At 40.1% G+C, this 18,906-nt stretch overlaps 1 protein-coding gene across 4 annotated transcripts in view; it reads right to left on the bottom strand.

Moving 5' to 3' along the window:
- The window catches only part of lama5 (laminin, alpha 5), a 219,849-nt gene that overhangs the window by 147,072 nt on the left and 53,871 nt on the right, over nt 1-18,906 (bottom strand). For all 4 annotated transcript variants that reach the window (XM_061925868.1, XM_061925885.1, XM_061925877.1 and 1 more), the window contains exons 3-6: nt 8,418-8,535; nt 2,560-2,678; nt 1,581-1,751; nt 1,412-1,509 (exon numbers count right to left, since the gene is read on the bottom strand). In XM_061925868.1, coding sequence (XP_061781852.1) covers nt 1,412-1,509; nt 1,581-1,751; nt 2,560-2,678; nt 8,418-8,535 — 506 coding nt within the window. The remainder of the gene's footprint in view (nt 1-1,411; nt 1,510-1,580; nt 1,752-2,559; nt 2,679-8,417; nt 8,536-18,906) is intronic.

Genomic DNA, 18,906 nt, shown 5'->3' with positions numbered 1-18,906 from the left:
ATTGTTCCTCCTGAATCCGAGGTTCGACTATCCGGCGTAGCCTCCTCTCCAGTACACCTGAATAGACCTTACCGGGAAGGCTGAGGAGTGTGATCCCACCATAGTTAGAACACACCCTCCGGTTCCCCTTCTTAAAGAGAGGAACCACCACCCCGGTCTGCCAATCCAGAGGTACCGCCCCCGATGTCCACGCGATGCTGCAGAGTCTTGTCAACCAAGACAGCCCCACAGCATCCAGAGCCTTAAGGAACTCCGGGCGGATCTCATCTACCCCTGGGGCCTTGCCACCGAGGAGCTTTTTAACTACCTCGGCAACCTCAGCCCCAGAAATAGAAGAGCCCACCACAGACTCCCCAGGCACTGCTTCCTCATAGGAAGACGTGTTGGTGGGATTGAGGAGGTCTTCGAAGTATTCCCTCCACCGATCCACAACATCCGCAGTCGAGGTCAGCAGAACACCATCCTCACCATACACGGTGTTGATAGTGCACTGCTTTCCCCTCCTAAGGCGGCGGATGGTGGTCCAGAATTGCTTCGAAGCCGTCCGGAAGTCGTTTTCCATGGCTTCCCCGAACTCCTCCCATGTCCGAGTTTTTGCCTCTGCGACCGCTGAAGCCGCACACTGCTTGGCCTGTCGGTACCTGTCCGCTGCCTCAGGAGTCCTATGAGCCAAAAGAACGCGATAGGACTCCTTCTTCAGCTTGACGGCATCCCTCACCGCCGGTGTCCACCAACGGGTTCTAGGATTACCGCCACGACAAGCACCAACTACCTTGCGGCCACAGCTCCAATCAGCCGCCTCGACAATAGAGGCGCGGAACATGGTCCATTCGGACTCAATGTCCAGCACCTCCCTCGTGACATGTTCAAAGTTCTTCCGGAGGTGGGAATTGAAACTCTCTCTGACAGGAGACTCTGCCAGACGTTCCCAGCAAACCCTCACAATGCGTTTGGGCCTGCCAGGTCTGTCCGGCATCCTCCCCCACCATCGCAGCCAACTCACCACCAGGTGGTGATCGGTAGAAAGCTCCGCCCCTCTCTTCACCCGAGTGTCCAAAACATGAGGCCGCAAATCCGATGACACAACTACAAAGTCGATCATAGAACTGCGGCCTAGGGTGTCCTGGTGCCAAGTGCACATATGGACACCCTTATGCTTCAACATGGTGTTTGTTATCGACAATCTGTGACGGGCACAAAAGTCCAATAACAAAACACCGCTCGGGTTCAGATCCGGGCAGCCATTCTTACCAATCCGCCTGAATGCAGCTGGGATAGGCTCCAGCACCCCGAAAGGGAAAAGCGGAAGAAAATGGATGCTGAGGGCCATTAAAAAAAAGGAGAGACCGCAGGGATGCACTTTGGACGCCCCTGCTTGCCATGAGGTGAGTTAGTGTACTTCCTGTCTCACCTGTAGGGGTCGCTGTGGTCCTGAGCGCTGCAGGCCTCGGCGTGTCCGTTGCAGACGCAGCGTCCTCCGATGCTGATGTCCTTGATGCTGTAGTAGTACTGCACACAACACGGGCGTCACAACCGGAGAGTGGAGGAGTAAAAAAAAAAAAGGGCGGCGACTGACTCACCCGGCGAGTGACGGTGGGGTCTCGCAGGGCTTTACCCATCAGGTGACCCAGCAGCGTGTTGGTGCGCAGGAAGCGCAGGCGGATGTGGGTGGCCTTGGTGAAGTCACGCAGCACCGGGGAGTAGGAGAAGTTCATGGCGCCCGGACGCCCGTTCACCAGCGACACCACCACCTGGGGGGGGAGATCAGTGAGGAAGGAAGACAACTTTCTTCTTAAGGCAGGGGTGCCCACACTTTAATGCTTAAACCAAAAATAAACAAAAGGTGAGTGCCCCAAAGAAAAGGCATTGAAGCTTAGGAAAGTCTATGCAGAACCAGACTAAAACTGAACTGGCTACAAAGTAAACAAAAACAGAATGCTGGACGACAGCAAAGACTTACTGTGGAGCAAAGACAAAGTACATCCGAACATGACATGACAATCAACAATGTCCCCACAAAGAAGGATAAAAACAAGTGAAATATTCTTGATTGCTAAAAAAAAGTAGATGCGGGAAATATCGCTCAAAGGAAGACATGAAACTGCTGCAGGAAAATACCAAAAAAAGAGAAAAAGCCACCAAAATAGGACTAAAACACTACACACAGGAAAACAGCAAAAAAGTCCAACTAAGTCAGGGTGTGGTGTGACAGGTGGTGACAGTACACCTACTTTGAGACAAGAGCTATAGTTGCAACAACTGACACACCCTCCTCCATCCACTGACCCACCATCCACTGACACACCCTCCGCCATCCACTGACACACCCTCCGCCATCCACTGACACACCCTCCGCCATCCACTGACACACCCTCCGTCATCCACTGACACACCCTCCACCATCCACTGACACACCCTCCGCCATCCACTGACACACCCTCCGCCATCCACTGACACACCCTCCGCCATTCACTGACACACCCTCCGCCATCCACTGACACACCCTCCACGTAATGGGCACCCCTGTTAATTGAAGGTGTCATCAGAACAAAAAGTCACCTCTCCATTTTCCAGAGGAACGATACGGGAATATTCGGAGGTGCAAACGACGTCGTCATCATTGCTGATCCTCTCGATGGTTCTTTGTCCGAAACGCTCGATGCAGTCTCGCTTGGAGGCTAGACACACACACACACACACACACACACACACACACACACACACACACACACACACACACACACACACACACACACACACACACACACACACACACACACACACAAAGAAAGAAAGGAGAAGAAAAGGTTTATATTGACTAATCATCATGTTTGTAAAGTCTGCTGGTATTTTTATGACATGTCTCACCATCATAACTAGAGGGTTAGGGTCCTGGTAATGGCACGACTAACAGCTGCAACTTTAAACACCTCATGACAACATACATGTGTGTGTGTGTGTGTGTGTGTGTGTGTGTGCAGCTGTGGACGTTTAGGCTTGTTGTGTGAGTCACAATAAGAGTGGAAATAAGGAGCTTGTAACACACGGCTGTGTTCATTGGATCTCACCATATTGTAAAGAAAACCACACATTTGTTGTTAACGATGTCCTGATGGGATGTTGATATCAGCCAAAAAGGAGTATAGAATGATATCTGCATGTCAAATATCAAATGCTAACAGTTAACCTCTAAATGCCCTCCAATAAACACACAAGGTCGCTCTTTTCTTCTAGTTCAGGGGTCGGCAAGCCAAAATGTTTGAAAGAGCCATCCATATTGGACCAAAAATACAAAAACAAATCTGTCTGGAGCCGCAAAAATGTAAAAGCCATATTACATACAGATAGTGTGTCATGAGATATAAATTGAATTAAGAGGACTTAAAGGAAACTAAATGAGCTCAAATATAGCTACAAATGAGGCATTATGATGCAATATGTACATACAGCTAGCCTAAATAGCATGTTAGCATCAATTAGCTTGCAGTGACCAAATATGTCTGATTAACACTCCACACAAGTCAATAACATCAACAAAACTCACCTTTGTGGATTCATGCACAACCTTAAACGTTTTGTGGACAAAATGAGACAGAAAAAGAAGTGGCATAAAACACGTCCTAGAAAGTCGGAGAAAGTTATACATGTAAACCATACTTGCCAACCTTGAGACCTCCGATTTCGGGAGGTGGGGGGTGGGGGCGTGGTCGGGGGTGGGGCGGTGGCGTGGTTGGGGGCGTGGTTAAGATATATATATATATATATATATATATATATATATATATATATATATATATATAAGAAATATTTGACTTTCAGTGAATTCTAGCAATATATATATTTTATTATATATACATATATATATATATATATATATATATATATATATATATATATATATATATATATATATATATATATATATATATATACACACCTATGAACCCACGCCAGGAAACCAGCCAAAAAAGAACAGAAAACGAAACGACATCATCTGGTACAACCCCCCATACAGCAAAAACGTCTCAACGAACATTGGACACAAATTCCTCAATCTGATTGACAAACACTTTCCCAAAGACAACACCCTAAGAAAAGTATTCAACAAGAACAACATTAAATTGAGCTACAGCTGCATGAACAATATACGACAAATCATCTCAAACCACAACAAAACAATTGCAAATGAGCCGTCGACCCCCGGACAGAGCGACTCCAAAACCAACAAGGGATGTAACTGTCGAAAGAAACCTGATTGCCCTCTCAACGGGGGGTGCTTACAAACATCAGTTGTCTACCAATCTAAGGTAATACGCAAGGACATTAACACATCCGACACATATGTAGGATTAACCGAGGGAGAATTCAAAACCAGATGGAACAATCACAAGGCTTCTTTCAGGAACAAAAACCTGCGAAATACCACAGAACTCAGCAAACACATTTGGGACCTCAAAGACAATAATGTTGAATATTCAATAACATGGCAAATTCTTGCATCCAGCACACCTTACAATAGTGGTAATAAAAGATGCAACCTATGCTTGAAAGAGAAACTGTTTATTATTTACCGTCCAGACCTGTCATCCCTCAACAAGCGCAGCGAAATTGTAACAGCATGCCGCCACAGACGGAAACACCTCCTAGGTAACACATGAGCCAATCACCACGCCCCTACGCCAGCCTGTACCCACCCACTCTGTGCCCTATATAAACCATGGTATGTGAATGCTCCCATTAAAATCTCCTGATGATTGAGGGAACCCCCCCTCATGAAACAGGCCTGTAGAGATGAAATAGTCTTGTGATTTTTTCCCCACACATACATATATTGCGCTCTACTACGGTATCGAGCACTATTTTTTGGATAACCTTATTAAGATATATGTATATATATATATATATATATAAATAAAAGAAATACTTGAATTTCAGTGTTCATTTATTTACACATATACACACATAACACTCATCTACTCATTGTTGAGTTAAGGGTTGAATTGTCCATCCTTGTTCTATTCTCGGTCACTATTTCAGAACACACACATTATACAAATATACATTATAAAATCAATAAGAAAACGGGAGCTCTAATTTGGGGAGTCTGAATTAGGATCAGAAGTTCCTATATAAACATTGCGCACTCACGTCGCCTTTTTGCATTGATTACTGCAGCTGTGCACTGGATTCATTCACAAATACAAACTACAACTCACAAACACTTTAGAGTTAGGCTCCACCATCAGAATGTGTACTTAAACTTATAAAGATCACATGGATATTATTCAGTGAGTTGATTCACCAAAACTAACCTGTTATACAGGAGGAAAAAGCACACAGGACGTTTCAATTGTTCACAGACTGGTCGCGCTCATCAGAATGACAAGACACTTCCGGTCTGCAGGTGATAGCATTCAATTGGGAAGAAACGCCCTACTGCCCCCTACTGACCAATGTGAATACTGATAAATGTGTAATGACAGCTCCAAAAACGAATTCAAACCACAAAATAAAATAAATAAATCAACACAAAAATGTGACACATTATGGGTGGGTCACATATGCATGTACAGTAGGTGGCAGTATTGTCCTGTTTAAAAGTGTCACAACATTGCTGTTTACGGCAGACCAACTGCTTTACGGTAGACACTGTCGTTGTGTGTTGTCAACACGTCACTCAGGTCCGCCTGAATTTCGGGAGTTTCCCGGAAAATCCGGGAGGGTTGGCAAGTATGACATATAGCTAGCCTAAATAGCATGTTAGCATCGATTAGCTTGCAGTGACCAAATATGTCTGATTAGCACTCCACGCAAGTCAATAACATCAACAAAACTCACCTTTCATGCACAACCTTAAAAGTTTTGTGGACAAAATGAGACAGAAAAAGAAGTGGCATAAAACACGTCCTAGAAAGTCGGAGAAAGTTATACATGTAAACCAAACTACGCCTACGGTGAGTTCAAAGACCGCCAAAATTAGTAGGACAAAACGGCGCTTGCCAAATACTCGAATCAGTGAAGCATGTTTAATATAAACAGTGTGCTTTGTAACAATTTGTCAAGACTTGGTCTGGGGTGTGTGCTTTTCCGGGATGCAAAGGAAAGTTGGCTCGGGCGAGACGAGAATGAAGGTACATGATTCATTTATTTATTATCAAAAAAAGGAATAAATGAAAGCGCGCACAGTGGCGGAGAATAAACTATGAAACCAAAAGACTATAGCAAAAAAGTACAAATGAAAAGCACGCACAGTGGCGGAGAACAAACTATGAAAAACAAAAAGACTATAAACATGGAACAAAAACTTACTTGGCTTGGACAAAAATAGTTGCATGAAGAATGGACATGGGAAGAAGTGCCAGGCATGGACAGAGCATAAATGTGGTGATGTCGTCAGAACGACAAACTGAAAAGAATGAACTTAAATACTATGGACATGATTAACGAAAACAGGTGCGTGACGTGACAGGTGAAAACTAATGGTTGCTATGGTGACAAACAAGAGTGCACAATGAGTCCAAACGTGGAACAGGTGAAACTAATGGGGTAATCATGGAAACAAGACAAGGGAGTGAAAAGACAGAAACTAAAGAGTCCAATAACTAAACAAAACATGACTTAAAACAAAACATGATTACACAGACATGACACAATTAGAGAGGTTTGTGTCATGTTTGTCCTCCTACAGAAACCATATTAAAACAAAACATTGATTTTTTTTTTTTTCTTTTTCCATTTTTCATACATTTTTTAAAAAAGCTCCAGAGAGCCACTAGGGCGGCGCTAAAAGAGCCGCGGGTTGCCGACCCCTGTTCTAGTTTTAGTCACAAGTTACAAAGTAGATGAGTGTGAACGCTGGAGCCTATCCCAGCTGCATTCGGGCGGAAGGCGGGGTACGCCCTGGACAAGTCGCCACCTCATCGCAGGTAAAAAAAACGTTGTTTCTTTTAAAATTTGGTGGGTGTGGCTTGAATACGGTAATTAAGGTCCAATCAAGATGGTTAATAATAAAAATGTTTGTGGTTTTCATGCCATACCATTTCACATCAACATGTTCTACTATTCCACACTACCTAATAATAAAAGTATGTACTGTATGATTCCTGCTGATATTGGTTCTGTATCGGCCTGTATGCAAGGCTCTAATATCGCTAACATATAGAAGTTTACAAACATAACAAGCAATACAATTGAGCCAAAGTATCAAAGGTCACCACTTTGTCAACAAATGCCTGAGCAAATTGTTTAAGAACAACATTTCTCAAGTAAGGAATTTAGGGATTTCACCATCTACGCTCCGTGATATCATCAAAAGGTTCAGAGAATGTGGAGAAATCACTGCACGTAAGCCATGATATTACACACCTTGGATCCCTCAGCCACAAAGCCACATCAGTGTGTAAAGGATATCACCACATGGGCTCAGGAACACTTCAGAAAACCACTGTCAGTAACTACAGTTGGTCGCTACATCTAAGTGCAAGTTAAAACTCTACTATGCAAAGCCAAAGCCATTTATCAACAACACCCAGAAACGCCGCCGGCTTCACTGGGCCTGAGCTCATGTAAGATGGACTGATGCAAAGTGGAAAAGTGCTCTGTGGTCTGACGAGTCCACATTTCAAACTGTGGACCTCGTGTCCTCCGGAACAAAGAGGAAAAGAACCATCCGGACTGTTCTAGGGTGAAAATGTAAAAGGCAGCATGTGTGATGGTATGGGGGTGTATTAGTGCCCAAGACATGGGTAACTAACACCATTAATGCTGAAAGGTACATACAGCTTTTGGAGCAACATATGTTGCCATCCCAGCAACCTTACCATGGACGCCCCTGCTTATTTCAGCAAGACGATGCCATTGAAAATGTGTGAAGGCTAAAATATGAGAAGGGAGACTGTTGAACAACTTAAGCTGTACATCAAGCAAGAATGGGAAAGAATTCCACGTCAAAAATGTGTCTCCTCAGTTCCCAAACCTTTACTGAGTCTTGTTAAAAGGAAAGGCCATGTAACACACTGGTAAAAAAAATGCCTTTTTTGCAATGTGTTGCTGCCATTCAATTCTAACTTCAGTGTGAACATGAAATATCTTGTCTTTGCAGTCTATTCGATTGAATATAAGTTGAAAAGGATTTGTTGTATTCTCTTTTTATTTACCTTTTACACAACCTGACAACTTCACATGTCCCAGCAGGCTAATGAATTAGCATCTCCACCACACTAAAGTAGGTTAAGCGCCCTCTAGTGGTTAGCACTAAGAATGAGAAGCTCAACTTCAATCACTTCTGCTCCCGGCCAATCCGATGGTCGCGTGATGATGTCATCGCATCAGAAACCCCCCGGGGCCCCCCACCCCCACCCCCGTCCTCAGGGATGATTGGCAGGAATGTTCTGGTTCTGGACCCAGAGAGTACTCACATGCGAAGTACTGCCACGGCTTGTAGGTCTGTCCAAAGTCCAGGGAGCGTTCTAGAACCCACAGGTCCGGACGCGGGGAGTTGGCGAACTTGATGAGGACGTACGCCACGTGGAAGAGCTGCAACACACACATGACAATACACACTGATTACATCATGATGGCGGAGACAATAACGAGCTCCAGATGTCCATCCCAGTGGACATTTAGTGACGATGATGTAAGGACGACACACTCCCTCGCCAAGCACAACAAGGATGACACACAGTCGGAACATTCTGGAACGGGTCAAAGAGTCTCAGTCTCAGCACTATTAACCCTGCTTCACTTCTTTTTACACTTGTGTGACACTTAAAACACTGCCTGTGCACTTAATAAAGCTCCAATGATGGCCAGAGTTTGACCCTGGAACTGATTAATTCCTCAGGGAAACATTGTTTCCTGCGCCGGCAGCGTGGAACAGATTGTGTTTGACTTCAGCGCTTTCTTAGGAGGAGAGACCGCGGGGGTGCGTGGGCAGGGAAATCAAACCAGCGGGCCTTGAGTCGCCAGCCACATGACTAAACCGCTGTCACTTGTTCACTTCTTAAAGAAACACGAGCACACGTCAGAGACGCTCTGAAAGGTGCGATGCTCCACTCTGACTAATAAGTGACATGACATAAAGTCCCTGGTGGAGATCAGGGCTGTCCAAACTGTGGCCCCAGAATTGCTATTTTTTTATTGGCCCCAGGCAAAATACTATTAAAGAAATATAAAAAAGTGGAATAAAAGAACAAAGAGGCGAATTGTAGCCAGGAGAAAGTTGCAATGTTGACTCTAATGCATACTTGCCAACCCTCCCGGATTTTCCGGGAGACTCCCGAAATTCAGCGCCTCTCCCGAAAACCTCCCGGGACAAATATTCTCCCGAAAATCTCCTGATTTTCAGCCGGAGCTGGAGGCCACGCCCCCTCCAGCTCCATGAGGACCTGAGTGAGGACATGCTTTTTTCACGACGGGAGGACAACAGGGTGACAAAAACTAAATCATCCAGACGAGAGATAAATTGTATTATTATGTTTATCTTACCTAAAAATAAATATATTTATTAATTTAAAAAAAAATAACTAAATACATTTTTACTATATTTTGCAAAAAACATCAAAATTAATTGTATATTTATTTGTATTTTTTCTGACTCCTTATTACATCCAGCCATAGAATTATACATTAAAATAAACATATTTGAAATAATTGATATTAAATTATCATAATAATTCATTTAAAATGACCATATTTAATTATTAAAATAATTGCTTGTTTATCAACAACTTTAGCATTTTATTCATTACATTTTGAAGCTCTCAGAAGCCAAGTTATGTTATATTCCTTAATATTTATTTATGCATGTTTGAAGTATCAATTATCTAAACACAGTTTTGTTTGCATATTTTCAGGATATATATATATATATATATGTATATGTCTTAATAAGGTTATCCAAAAAATAGTGCTCGATACCGTAGTAGAGCGAGGGTGAATTCAAAACCAGATGGAACAACCACAAGGCTTCTTTCAGGAACAAAAACCTGCGAAATACCACAGAACTCAGCAAACACATTTGGGACCTCAAAGACAATAATGTTGAATATTCAATAACATGGCAAATTCTTGCATCCAGCACACCTTACAATAGTGGTAATAAAAGATGCAACCTATGCTTGAAAGAGAAACTGTTTATTATTTACCGTCCAGACCTGTCATCCCTCAACAAGCGCAGCGAAATTGTAACAACATGCCGCCATAGACGGAAACACCTCCTAGGTAACACATGAGCCAATCACCACGCCCCTAGGCCAGCCTGTACCCACCCACTCTGTGCCCTATATAAACCATGGTATGTGAATGCTCCCATTAAAATCTCCTGACGATTGAGGGTACCCCCCTCATGAAACAGGCCTGTAGAGATGAAATAGTCTTGTGATTTTTTTTTCCCCACACATACATATATTGCGCTCTACTACGGTATCGAGCACTATTTTTTGGATAACCTTATTAAGACATATACTCCGCTCCAAATTGACATTTGTTGAGCACTGTACGACGATCAGAAATGGAAAAATTCAACATCGACTACTCCACGAAGAACATTCCCATACCCGCGCAGAATGACTACAAGCTAAGGCTCATAGAAAAGACGGAACACTTCCTAAGAAGGATGCGGTGGAAAGCACATTTTTTCCTCCACCCTGAAACAAAAGGAATGCAAAAGGAAACTTACGGATTCAAATCTACCAAGAACCCACCCACAGTTGAGGAACTAAAGGATTTTGAGAACGACATGCTCAAAATGATACAATCAGTCAAATTCAAGCCAATCCGCAACCCACTCCTCACCAAGCTGAAAAATGACAAGGAGCGCATCAAGAAAGTAAACAACCTCATCATAGCTGCCGATAAAACCACAAACTTCTACAGAATGGACATACCAGAACACCACACCTTACTGGACAGAAGCATCACCAAATCATACAAAAAAGCGCAACCCAACACCTTACAGAACATCCACCTGGAAAATAAAAGGATCGCGGCTGAACTGGACATTGAGGACAGGGTGGACGCCACAGCCAACAAGGAAGCCTTCATCACATTGAAGGACCACAAACCCAACTTCGCAAATAACCCAACATGCCGACTAATAAACCCAACTAAATCTGAAATAGGAAAAATCAGCAAAATAATCCTGGACAGAGTCAACACAAAAATCAAGGACAAAACACCACTCAACCAATGGAGAAATACAGCAGCAGTAATCAAATGGTTCAACAACATCCAAGACAAACAACAGCACAACTTTATCTCCTTTGATATCGAATAATTTTACCCTTCCATCACGCAAGACCTACTGACTCAAGCACTAGACTTCGCCTCAGACTACGACTCAATCACAGGCAACGAAAGAAACATCATCATCCACGCAAAAAACTCCATTCTCATCCACAACAGTACACCATGGCAAAAAAAGAACAATGCAACATTTGACGTCACTATGGGAAGTTTTGACGGAGCAGAAACGTGTGAACTCGTTGGGAGTTTCCTCCTCTCCCAGCTCGCTAGCCTCAATCTGAACCTTGGTATTTACCGTGATGACGGACTGGCAGTGTGTCGCGCCTCGCCAAGGAGCAGCGAGAATACCAAGAAGCGCATATGCCAAATTTTCAAAGAGAACGGCCTACGGATCACGATTGAAGCCAACAAGCAAACCGTCAACTTCCTTGACGTCACTTTCAACCTGAGAAATAACAGCTACCAACCATTCACGAAACCCAACACAACACTCCAATACGTGCACCATGACAGCAACCACCCACCCACCACCACGAAAAGAATACCTCCCGGAATCAATAAAAGGCTATCGATGCTGTCATCTAGCAAAGCTGAATTTGACCAAGCAACCCCCCCGTACCAAAAAGCCCTTGATGAAAGCGGATACAATTTCACCCTCACCTATGAACCCACGCCAGGAAACCAGCCAAAAAAGAACAGAAAACGAAACGGCATCATCTGGTACAACCCCCCATACAGCAAAAACGTCTCAACGAACATTGGACACAAATTCCTCAACCTGATTGACAAACACTTTCCCAAAGACAACAACCTAAGAAAAGTATTCAACAAGAACAACATCAAATTGAGCTACAGCTGCATGAACAATATACGACAAATCATCTCAAACCACAACAAAACAATTGCAAATGAGCCGTCGACCCCCAGTCAGAACGACTCCAAAACCAACAAAGCATGTAACTGTCGAAAGAAACCTGATTGCCCCCTCAACGGGGGATGCTTACAAACATCAGTTGTCTACCAATCTAAGGTAATACGCAAGGACATTAACACATCCGACAAATATGTAGGATTAACCGAGGGTGAATTCAAAACCAGATGGAACAACCACAAGGCTTCTTTCAGGAACAAAAACCTGCGAAATACCACAGAACTCAGCAAACACATTTGGGACCTCAAAGACAATAATGTTGAATATTCAATAACATGGCAAATTCTTGCATCCAGCACACCTTACAATAGTGGTAATAAAAGATGCAACCTATGCTTGAAAGAGAAACTGTTTATTATTTACCGTCCAGACCTGTCATCCCTCAACAAGCGCAGCGAAATTGTAACAACATGCCACCATAGACGGAAACACCTCCTAGGTAACACATGAACCAATCACCACGCCCCTAGGCCAGCCTGTACCCACCCACTCTGTGCCCTATATAAACCATGGTATGCGAATGCTCCCATTAAAATCTCCTGACGATTGAGGGTACCCCCCCTCATGAAACAGGCCTGTAGAGATGAAATAGTCTTGTGATTTTTTTTCCCCACACATACATATATATATATATGTATGTATGTATGTATGTATGTATGTATGTATGTATATATATATATTAAATACTTGACTTGGTGAATTCTAGCTGTCAATATACTCCTCCCCTCTTAACCACGCCCCCAACCACGCCCCGCCCCACCCCCCTACCACGCCCCCCCCACCCCCCACCTCCCGAAATCGGAGGTCTCAAAGTTGGCAAGTATGCTCTAATTACACAAAGCTGCCATGCAGATGTTTGTTTTCTGTCATTGCTGAAAAAATAATCATTAAAATCAATGTCGTTACCTATTAAATGACTTCTCATCAAATATTACATTTTTTGGTGGAAAATATGAGATATTTTATGTGTTTGGAACATAAAAAGCAAGGTTTTTTTGGTTTTTTTGTCAAAAAGGCCATCAATCAAAAACATAAAAAAAAGTATTTAAAAATGTCATTTGAAGTTGATCAAGAGACTTAAATGTTAAAAATAAAAGTATGAATCATTTTTACATTTTTAATCATTTTTGTGTTTTTTTTTAAACTGTACTTGCTCAAAATAATAACAAATTAAAATCAATGTTATTATGAATTATTGACCTATTAAAGGCTCCAAGTACTTCACATCAAATATTACACTCTGAACATTTTTTTGTGGAAAATATGAGATATTTTGTGTGTTTGGAACATAAAAAGCAACGTTGTTTTTTTTGTCAAAAAGGGCATAAATCAAAAACATTAAAAAATAATTTAAAAATGTCATTTGAAGTTGATCAAGAGACTTGAGTGTTAAAAATAAAAGTATGAATCATTTTTACATTTTCAATAATATATATATATTTTTAAACTGTACTTGCTCAAAATAATAACACATTAAAATCAATGTTGTTATGAATTATTGACCTATTAAATGACTTCTCATCAAATATTCCATTTTTCTGTGGAAAATATGAGATATTTTGTGTGTTTGAAACATAAAAAGCAACGTTGTTTTTTTGTCAAAAAGGGCATAAATCAAAAACATTAAAAAATTATTTAAAAATGTCATTTGAAGTTGATCAAGAGACTTGAGTGTTAAAAATAAAAGTATGAATCATTTTTACATTTTCAATAATATATATATATTTTTAAACTGTACTTGCTCAAAATAATAGCACATTAAAATCAATGTTGTTATGAATTATTGACCTATTAAATGACTTCTCATCAAATATTACATTTTTCTGTGGAAAATATGAGATATTTTGTGTGTTTGAAACATAAAAATTAACGTTTTTTTTGTCAAAAAGGGCATAAATCAAAAACATAAAAAAATTATTTAAAAATGTCATTTGAAGTTGATCAAGAGACTTGAGTGTTAAAAATAAAAGTATGAATCCTTTTTACATTTTCAATAAAAAAAATTTTTTAAACTGTACTTGCTCAAAATAATAACACATTAAAATCAATGTTGTTATGAATTATTGACCTATTAAATGACTTCTCATCAAATATTCAATTTTTCTGTGGAAAATATGAGATATTTTGTGTGTTTGAAACATAAAAATTAACGGGTTTTTTTGTCAAAAAGGGCACAAATCAAAAACATTAAAAAAATATTTAAAAATGTCATTTGAAGTTGATCAAGAGACTTGAGTTAAAAATAAAAGTATGAATCATTTTTACATTTTCAATAATTTTTTTTTTTTTAAACTGTACTTGCTCAAAATAATAAATTAAAATCAATGTTGTTATGAATTATTGACCTATTAAATGACTTCATCAAATATTCCATTTTTCTGTGGAAAATATGAGATATTTTGTGTGTTTGGAACATAAAAATTAACGTTTTTTTTGTCAAAAAGGGCATAAATCAAAAACATAAAAAAATTATTTAAAAATATCATTTGAAGTTGATCAAGAGACTTGAGTGTTAAAAATAAAAGTATGAATCATTTTTACATTTTCAATAATAATTTTTTTTTTTAACTGTACTTGCTCAAAATAATAACAAATTAAAATCAATGTTGTTATGAATTATTGACCTATTAAATGACTTCTCATCAAATATTCCATTTTTCTGTGGAAAATATGAGATATTTTGTGTGTTTGAAACATAAAAATTAACGTTTTTTTTGTCAAAAAGGGCATAAATCAAAAACATAAAAAAATTATTTAAAAATGTCATTTGAAGTTGATCAAGAGACTTGAGTGTTAAAAATAAAAGTATGAATCATTTTTACATTTTCAATAATAATTTTTTTTTTTAACTGTACTTGCTCAAAATAATAACACATTAAAATCAATGTTGTTATGAATTTAGTCACTCTGCAGAAAAAGGCCATTAGGATTGTGTCCAATGTTCACTACTTACATCATTCAAATCCACTATTCATGGAGTTAAAGCAACTTAAACTGCACGATGTGATCAATTTTAAAACTGCTCAAATTATGTTTAGGGCATCCCAAAACTCTCTACCATCCAATATACAAAACCTATTCCAGGATAGAGATGCTCATCATAGTTACAGTCTAAGAGGAAACAACAAATTATATTTGCCTAAATTTAGAACAACTTTAAAATCAATGTGCATTTCAGTGCGTGGAGTCAGTCTGTGGAACAACTTAGGGGACGAGTTAAAAACCTGTTCTAACATGATTACATTTAAAAGACTGTTTAAAAAAGAAGTACTGAAGAAGTACGAGGAGGAAAGAGAGTGATGCCCTAAGCACAGAGCGATGGGAGAGAGGTGTATGGTCAGAGAGTGTTTGGGCCTGTGTGTGTGTGTATGTGTGTGTGTGTGTGTGTGTGTGTGTGTGTGTGTGTGTGTGTGTTTTGTCTCGTCTTGTCTTGTTTTATAGTAACAGTGGTACTATTGTATTGTTAGTGTACAGGAGCTTTTCTTGTTTTTGTTTGTATAGTATTGTTCTTGTATTATATTGTTTATGTTAAATGTGGAATGAGTGAGAGGGGTTGGGATATTATAAGCATTTGCTTCATCCAACCCCTTTTCAAGCCTTGCATAAATGTCCCTGCCAAAATGTTTAAAAAAAAAAAAAAAGTTTGTGTTGTACTGTGCAGGTTTGAAATAAATAATTCAATCAATCAATCAAATTATTGACCTATTAAAGGCTCCAAGTACTTCACATCAAATATTACACTCTGAACATTTTTTAGTGGAAAATATGAGATATTTTGTGTGTTTGGAACATAAAAAGCAACGTTGTTTTTTTTTTGTCAAAAAGGGCATAAATCAAAAACATTAAAAAATTATTTAAAAATGTCATTTGAAGTTGATCAAGAGACTTGAGAGTTAAAAATAAAAGTATGAATCATTTTTACATTTTCAATAATTTTTGTGTTTTTTTTTTAAACTGTACTTGCTCAAAATAATAACAAATTCAAATCAATGTTGTTATGAATTATTGACCTATTAAATGACTTCTCATCAAATATTCCATTTTTCTGTGGAAAATATGAGATATTTTGTGTGTTTGAAACATAAAAATTAACAGGTTTTTTTGGTCAAAAAGGGCATAAATCAAAAACATTAAAAAATTATTTAAAAATGTCATTTGAAGTTGATCAAGAGACTTAAGTGTTAAAAATAAAAGTATGAATCATTTTTACATTTTCAATAATTTTTGTGTTTTTTTTTAAACTGTACTCGCTCAAAATAGCACATTAAAATCAATGTTGTTATGAATTATTGACCTATTAAATGACTTCTCATCAAATATTCCATTTTTCTGTGGAAAATATGAGATATTTTGTGTTTGAAACATAAAAATTAACGTTTTTTTTGTCAAAAAGGGCATAAATCAAATACATAACAAAATTATTTAAAAATGTGATTTGAAGTTGATCAAGAGACTTGAGTGTTAAAAATAAAAGTATGAATCATTTTTACATTTTCAATAATTTTTGTGTTTTTTTTTTTAAACTGTACTTGCTCAAAATAATAACAAATTAAAATCGTAAAATGTTATTATGAATTATTGACATATTAAAGGCTCCAAGTACTTCACATCAAATATTACACTCTGAACATTTTTTAGTGGAAAATATGAGATATTTTGTGTGTTTGGAACATAAAAAGCAACGTTGTTTTTTTTTTGTCAAAAAGGGCATAAATCAAAAACATTAAAAAATAAATAAAACATGTCATTTGAAGTTGATCAAGAGACTTGAGTGTTAAAAATAAAAGTATGAATAACTTTTACATTTCAATAATTTTTGTGTTTTTTTTTTGTTTTTTTTAACTGTACTTGCTCAAAATAATAATAAAAATAATTAAAATCAATATGTTATGAATTATTGACCTATTAAAGGCTCAATCAAATATTACACATTTTTGTGGAAAATACAAACTTTGTATGAGATATTTTGTGTGTTTGGAACATAAAAAGGCCCTGTGATGAGTTGGTGTCTTGTCCAGGGTGTACCCTGCCTTCCGCCTGAATGCAGCTGGGATAGGCTCCACCCCCCATGCCCCTGGTATAGACATAGTCCAGGTAAATATAAGTCTGGACCCCAAGGTTTAGACATAGTTTAAGTTTAAGTTTAAAGTAGCAATGCTAGTCACACACACACACACACACACACACACACACACACACACACACACACACACACACACACACACACACACACACACACACACACACACAAGGTGTGGTGAAATTTGTCCTCTGCATTTGACCCATCACCCTTGATCACCCCCTGGGAGGTGAGGGGAGCAGTGGGCAGCAGCGGTGGCCGCGCCCGGGAATAATTTTTGGTGATTTAACCCCCAATTCCAACCCTTGATGCTGAGTACCAAGCAAGTCTGACATAGTCCAGGTAGACTTAAGTCTGGACCCCCCTGGTATAGACATAGTCCAGGTAGATATAAGTCTGGACCCCCCTGGTATAGACATAGTCCAGGTAGATATAAGTCTGGACCCCCCTGGTATAGACATAGTCCAGGTAGATATAAGTCTGGACCCCCCTGGTATAGACATAGTCCAGGTAGATATAAGTCTGGACCCCCCTGGTATAGACATAGTCCAGGTAGATATAAGTCTGGACCCCCCTGGTATAGACATAGTCCGGGTAGATATAAGTCTGGACCCCCCTGGTATAGACATAGTCCAGGTAGACATAAGTCTGGACCCCCCTGGTATAGACATAGTCCAGGTAGGTATAAGTCTGGACCCCCCCTGGTATAGACATAGTCCGGGTAGATATAAGTCTGGACCCCCTTGGTGTAGACATAGTCCAGGTAGGTATAAGTCTGGACCCCCCTGGTATAGACATAGTCCAGGTAGATATAAGTCTGGACCCCCCTGGTATAGACATAGTCCAGGTAGATATAAGTCTGGACCCCCCTGGTATAGACATAGTCCAGGTAGATATAAGTCTGGACCCCCCTGGTATAGACATAGTCCAGGTAGATATAAGTCTGGACCCCCCTGGTATAGACATAGTCCAGGTAGATATAAGTCAGGACCCCCCTGGTATAGACATAGTCCAGGTAGAGATAAGTCTGGACCCCCCTGGTATAGACATAGTCCAGGTAGACATAAGTCTGGACCCCCCTGGTATAGACATAGTCCAGGTAGACATAAGTCTGGACCCCCCTGGTATAGACATAGTCCAGGTAGATATAGATAAGTCACGTAAAGGTCCCTCCCCCTCTTTGTTCCTTTGTCTCTTGTCTTATCTCCATGGTTACCTGAGGCAGCAGGAATGTTCTGCCACCAAGGAATGTGGACAATTATTAAGCCAGCCAGGGGCCACACACACACACACACACACACACACACACACACACACACACACACACACACACACACACACACACACACACACACACACACACACACACACGGTGACACAAAAGTTGGCCTAGTCAGTGTGTGTAAGTTCCACCTGTGGCCTTCAATGTTCATGTTTTAACAGCTTGGACTGATCATCATCATCATCATCATCATCATCATGACTCCATCCTGGACTTTGTCTCGTGTCATCCAGTGACAACATGGGAATGTCTGCAATGTCCACGTTCCTGCGAGGTTCCTGCCAGGTTCCTGGAATGTTGGGAACAACTCGGCTGCCAAAACTCCTCCAGGACACAGAAGCTGTGGAGGAACGTGGACATGTTCTTGTC

Source organism: Nerophis lumbriciformis, linkage group LG01, assembly GCF_033978685.3.
Source record: "Nerophis lumbriciformis linkage group LG01, RoL_Nlum_v2.1, whole genome shotgun sequence".
Classification (NCBI taxonomy): Eukaryota; Metazoa; Chordata; class Actinopteri; order Syngnathiformes; family Syngnathidae; genus Nerophis; species Nerophis lumbriciformis.
The sequence above is the reverse complement of the archived record's forward strand: the minus strand, read 5'-3'. Positions and strand labels throughout refer to the sequence as shown.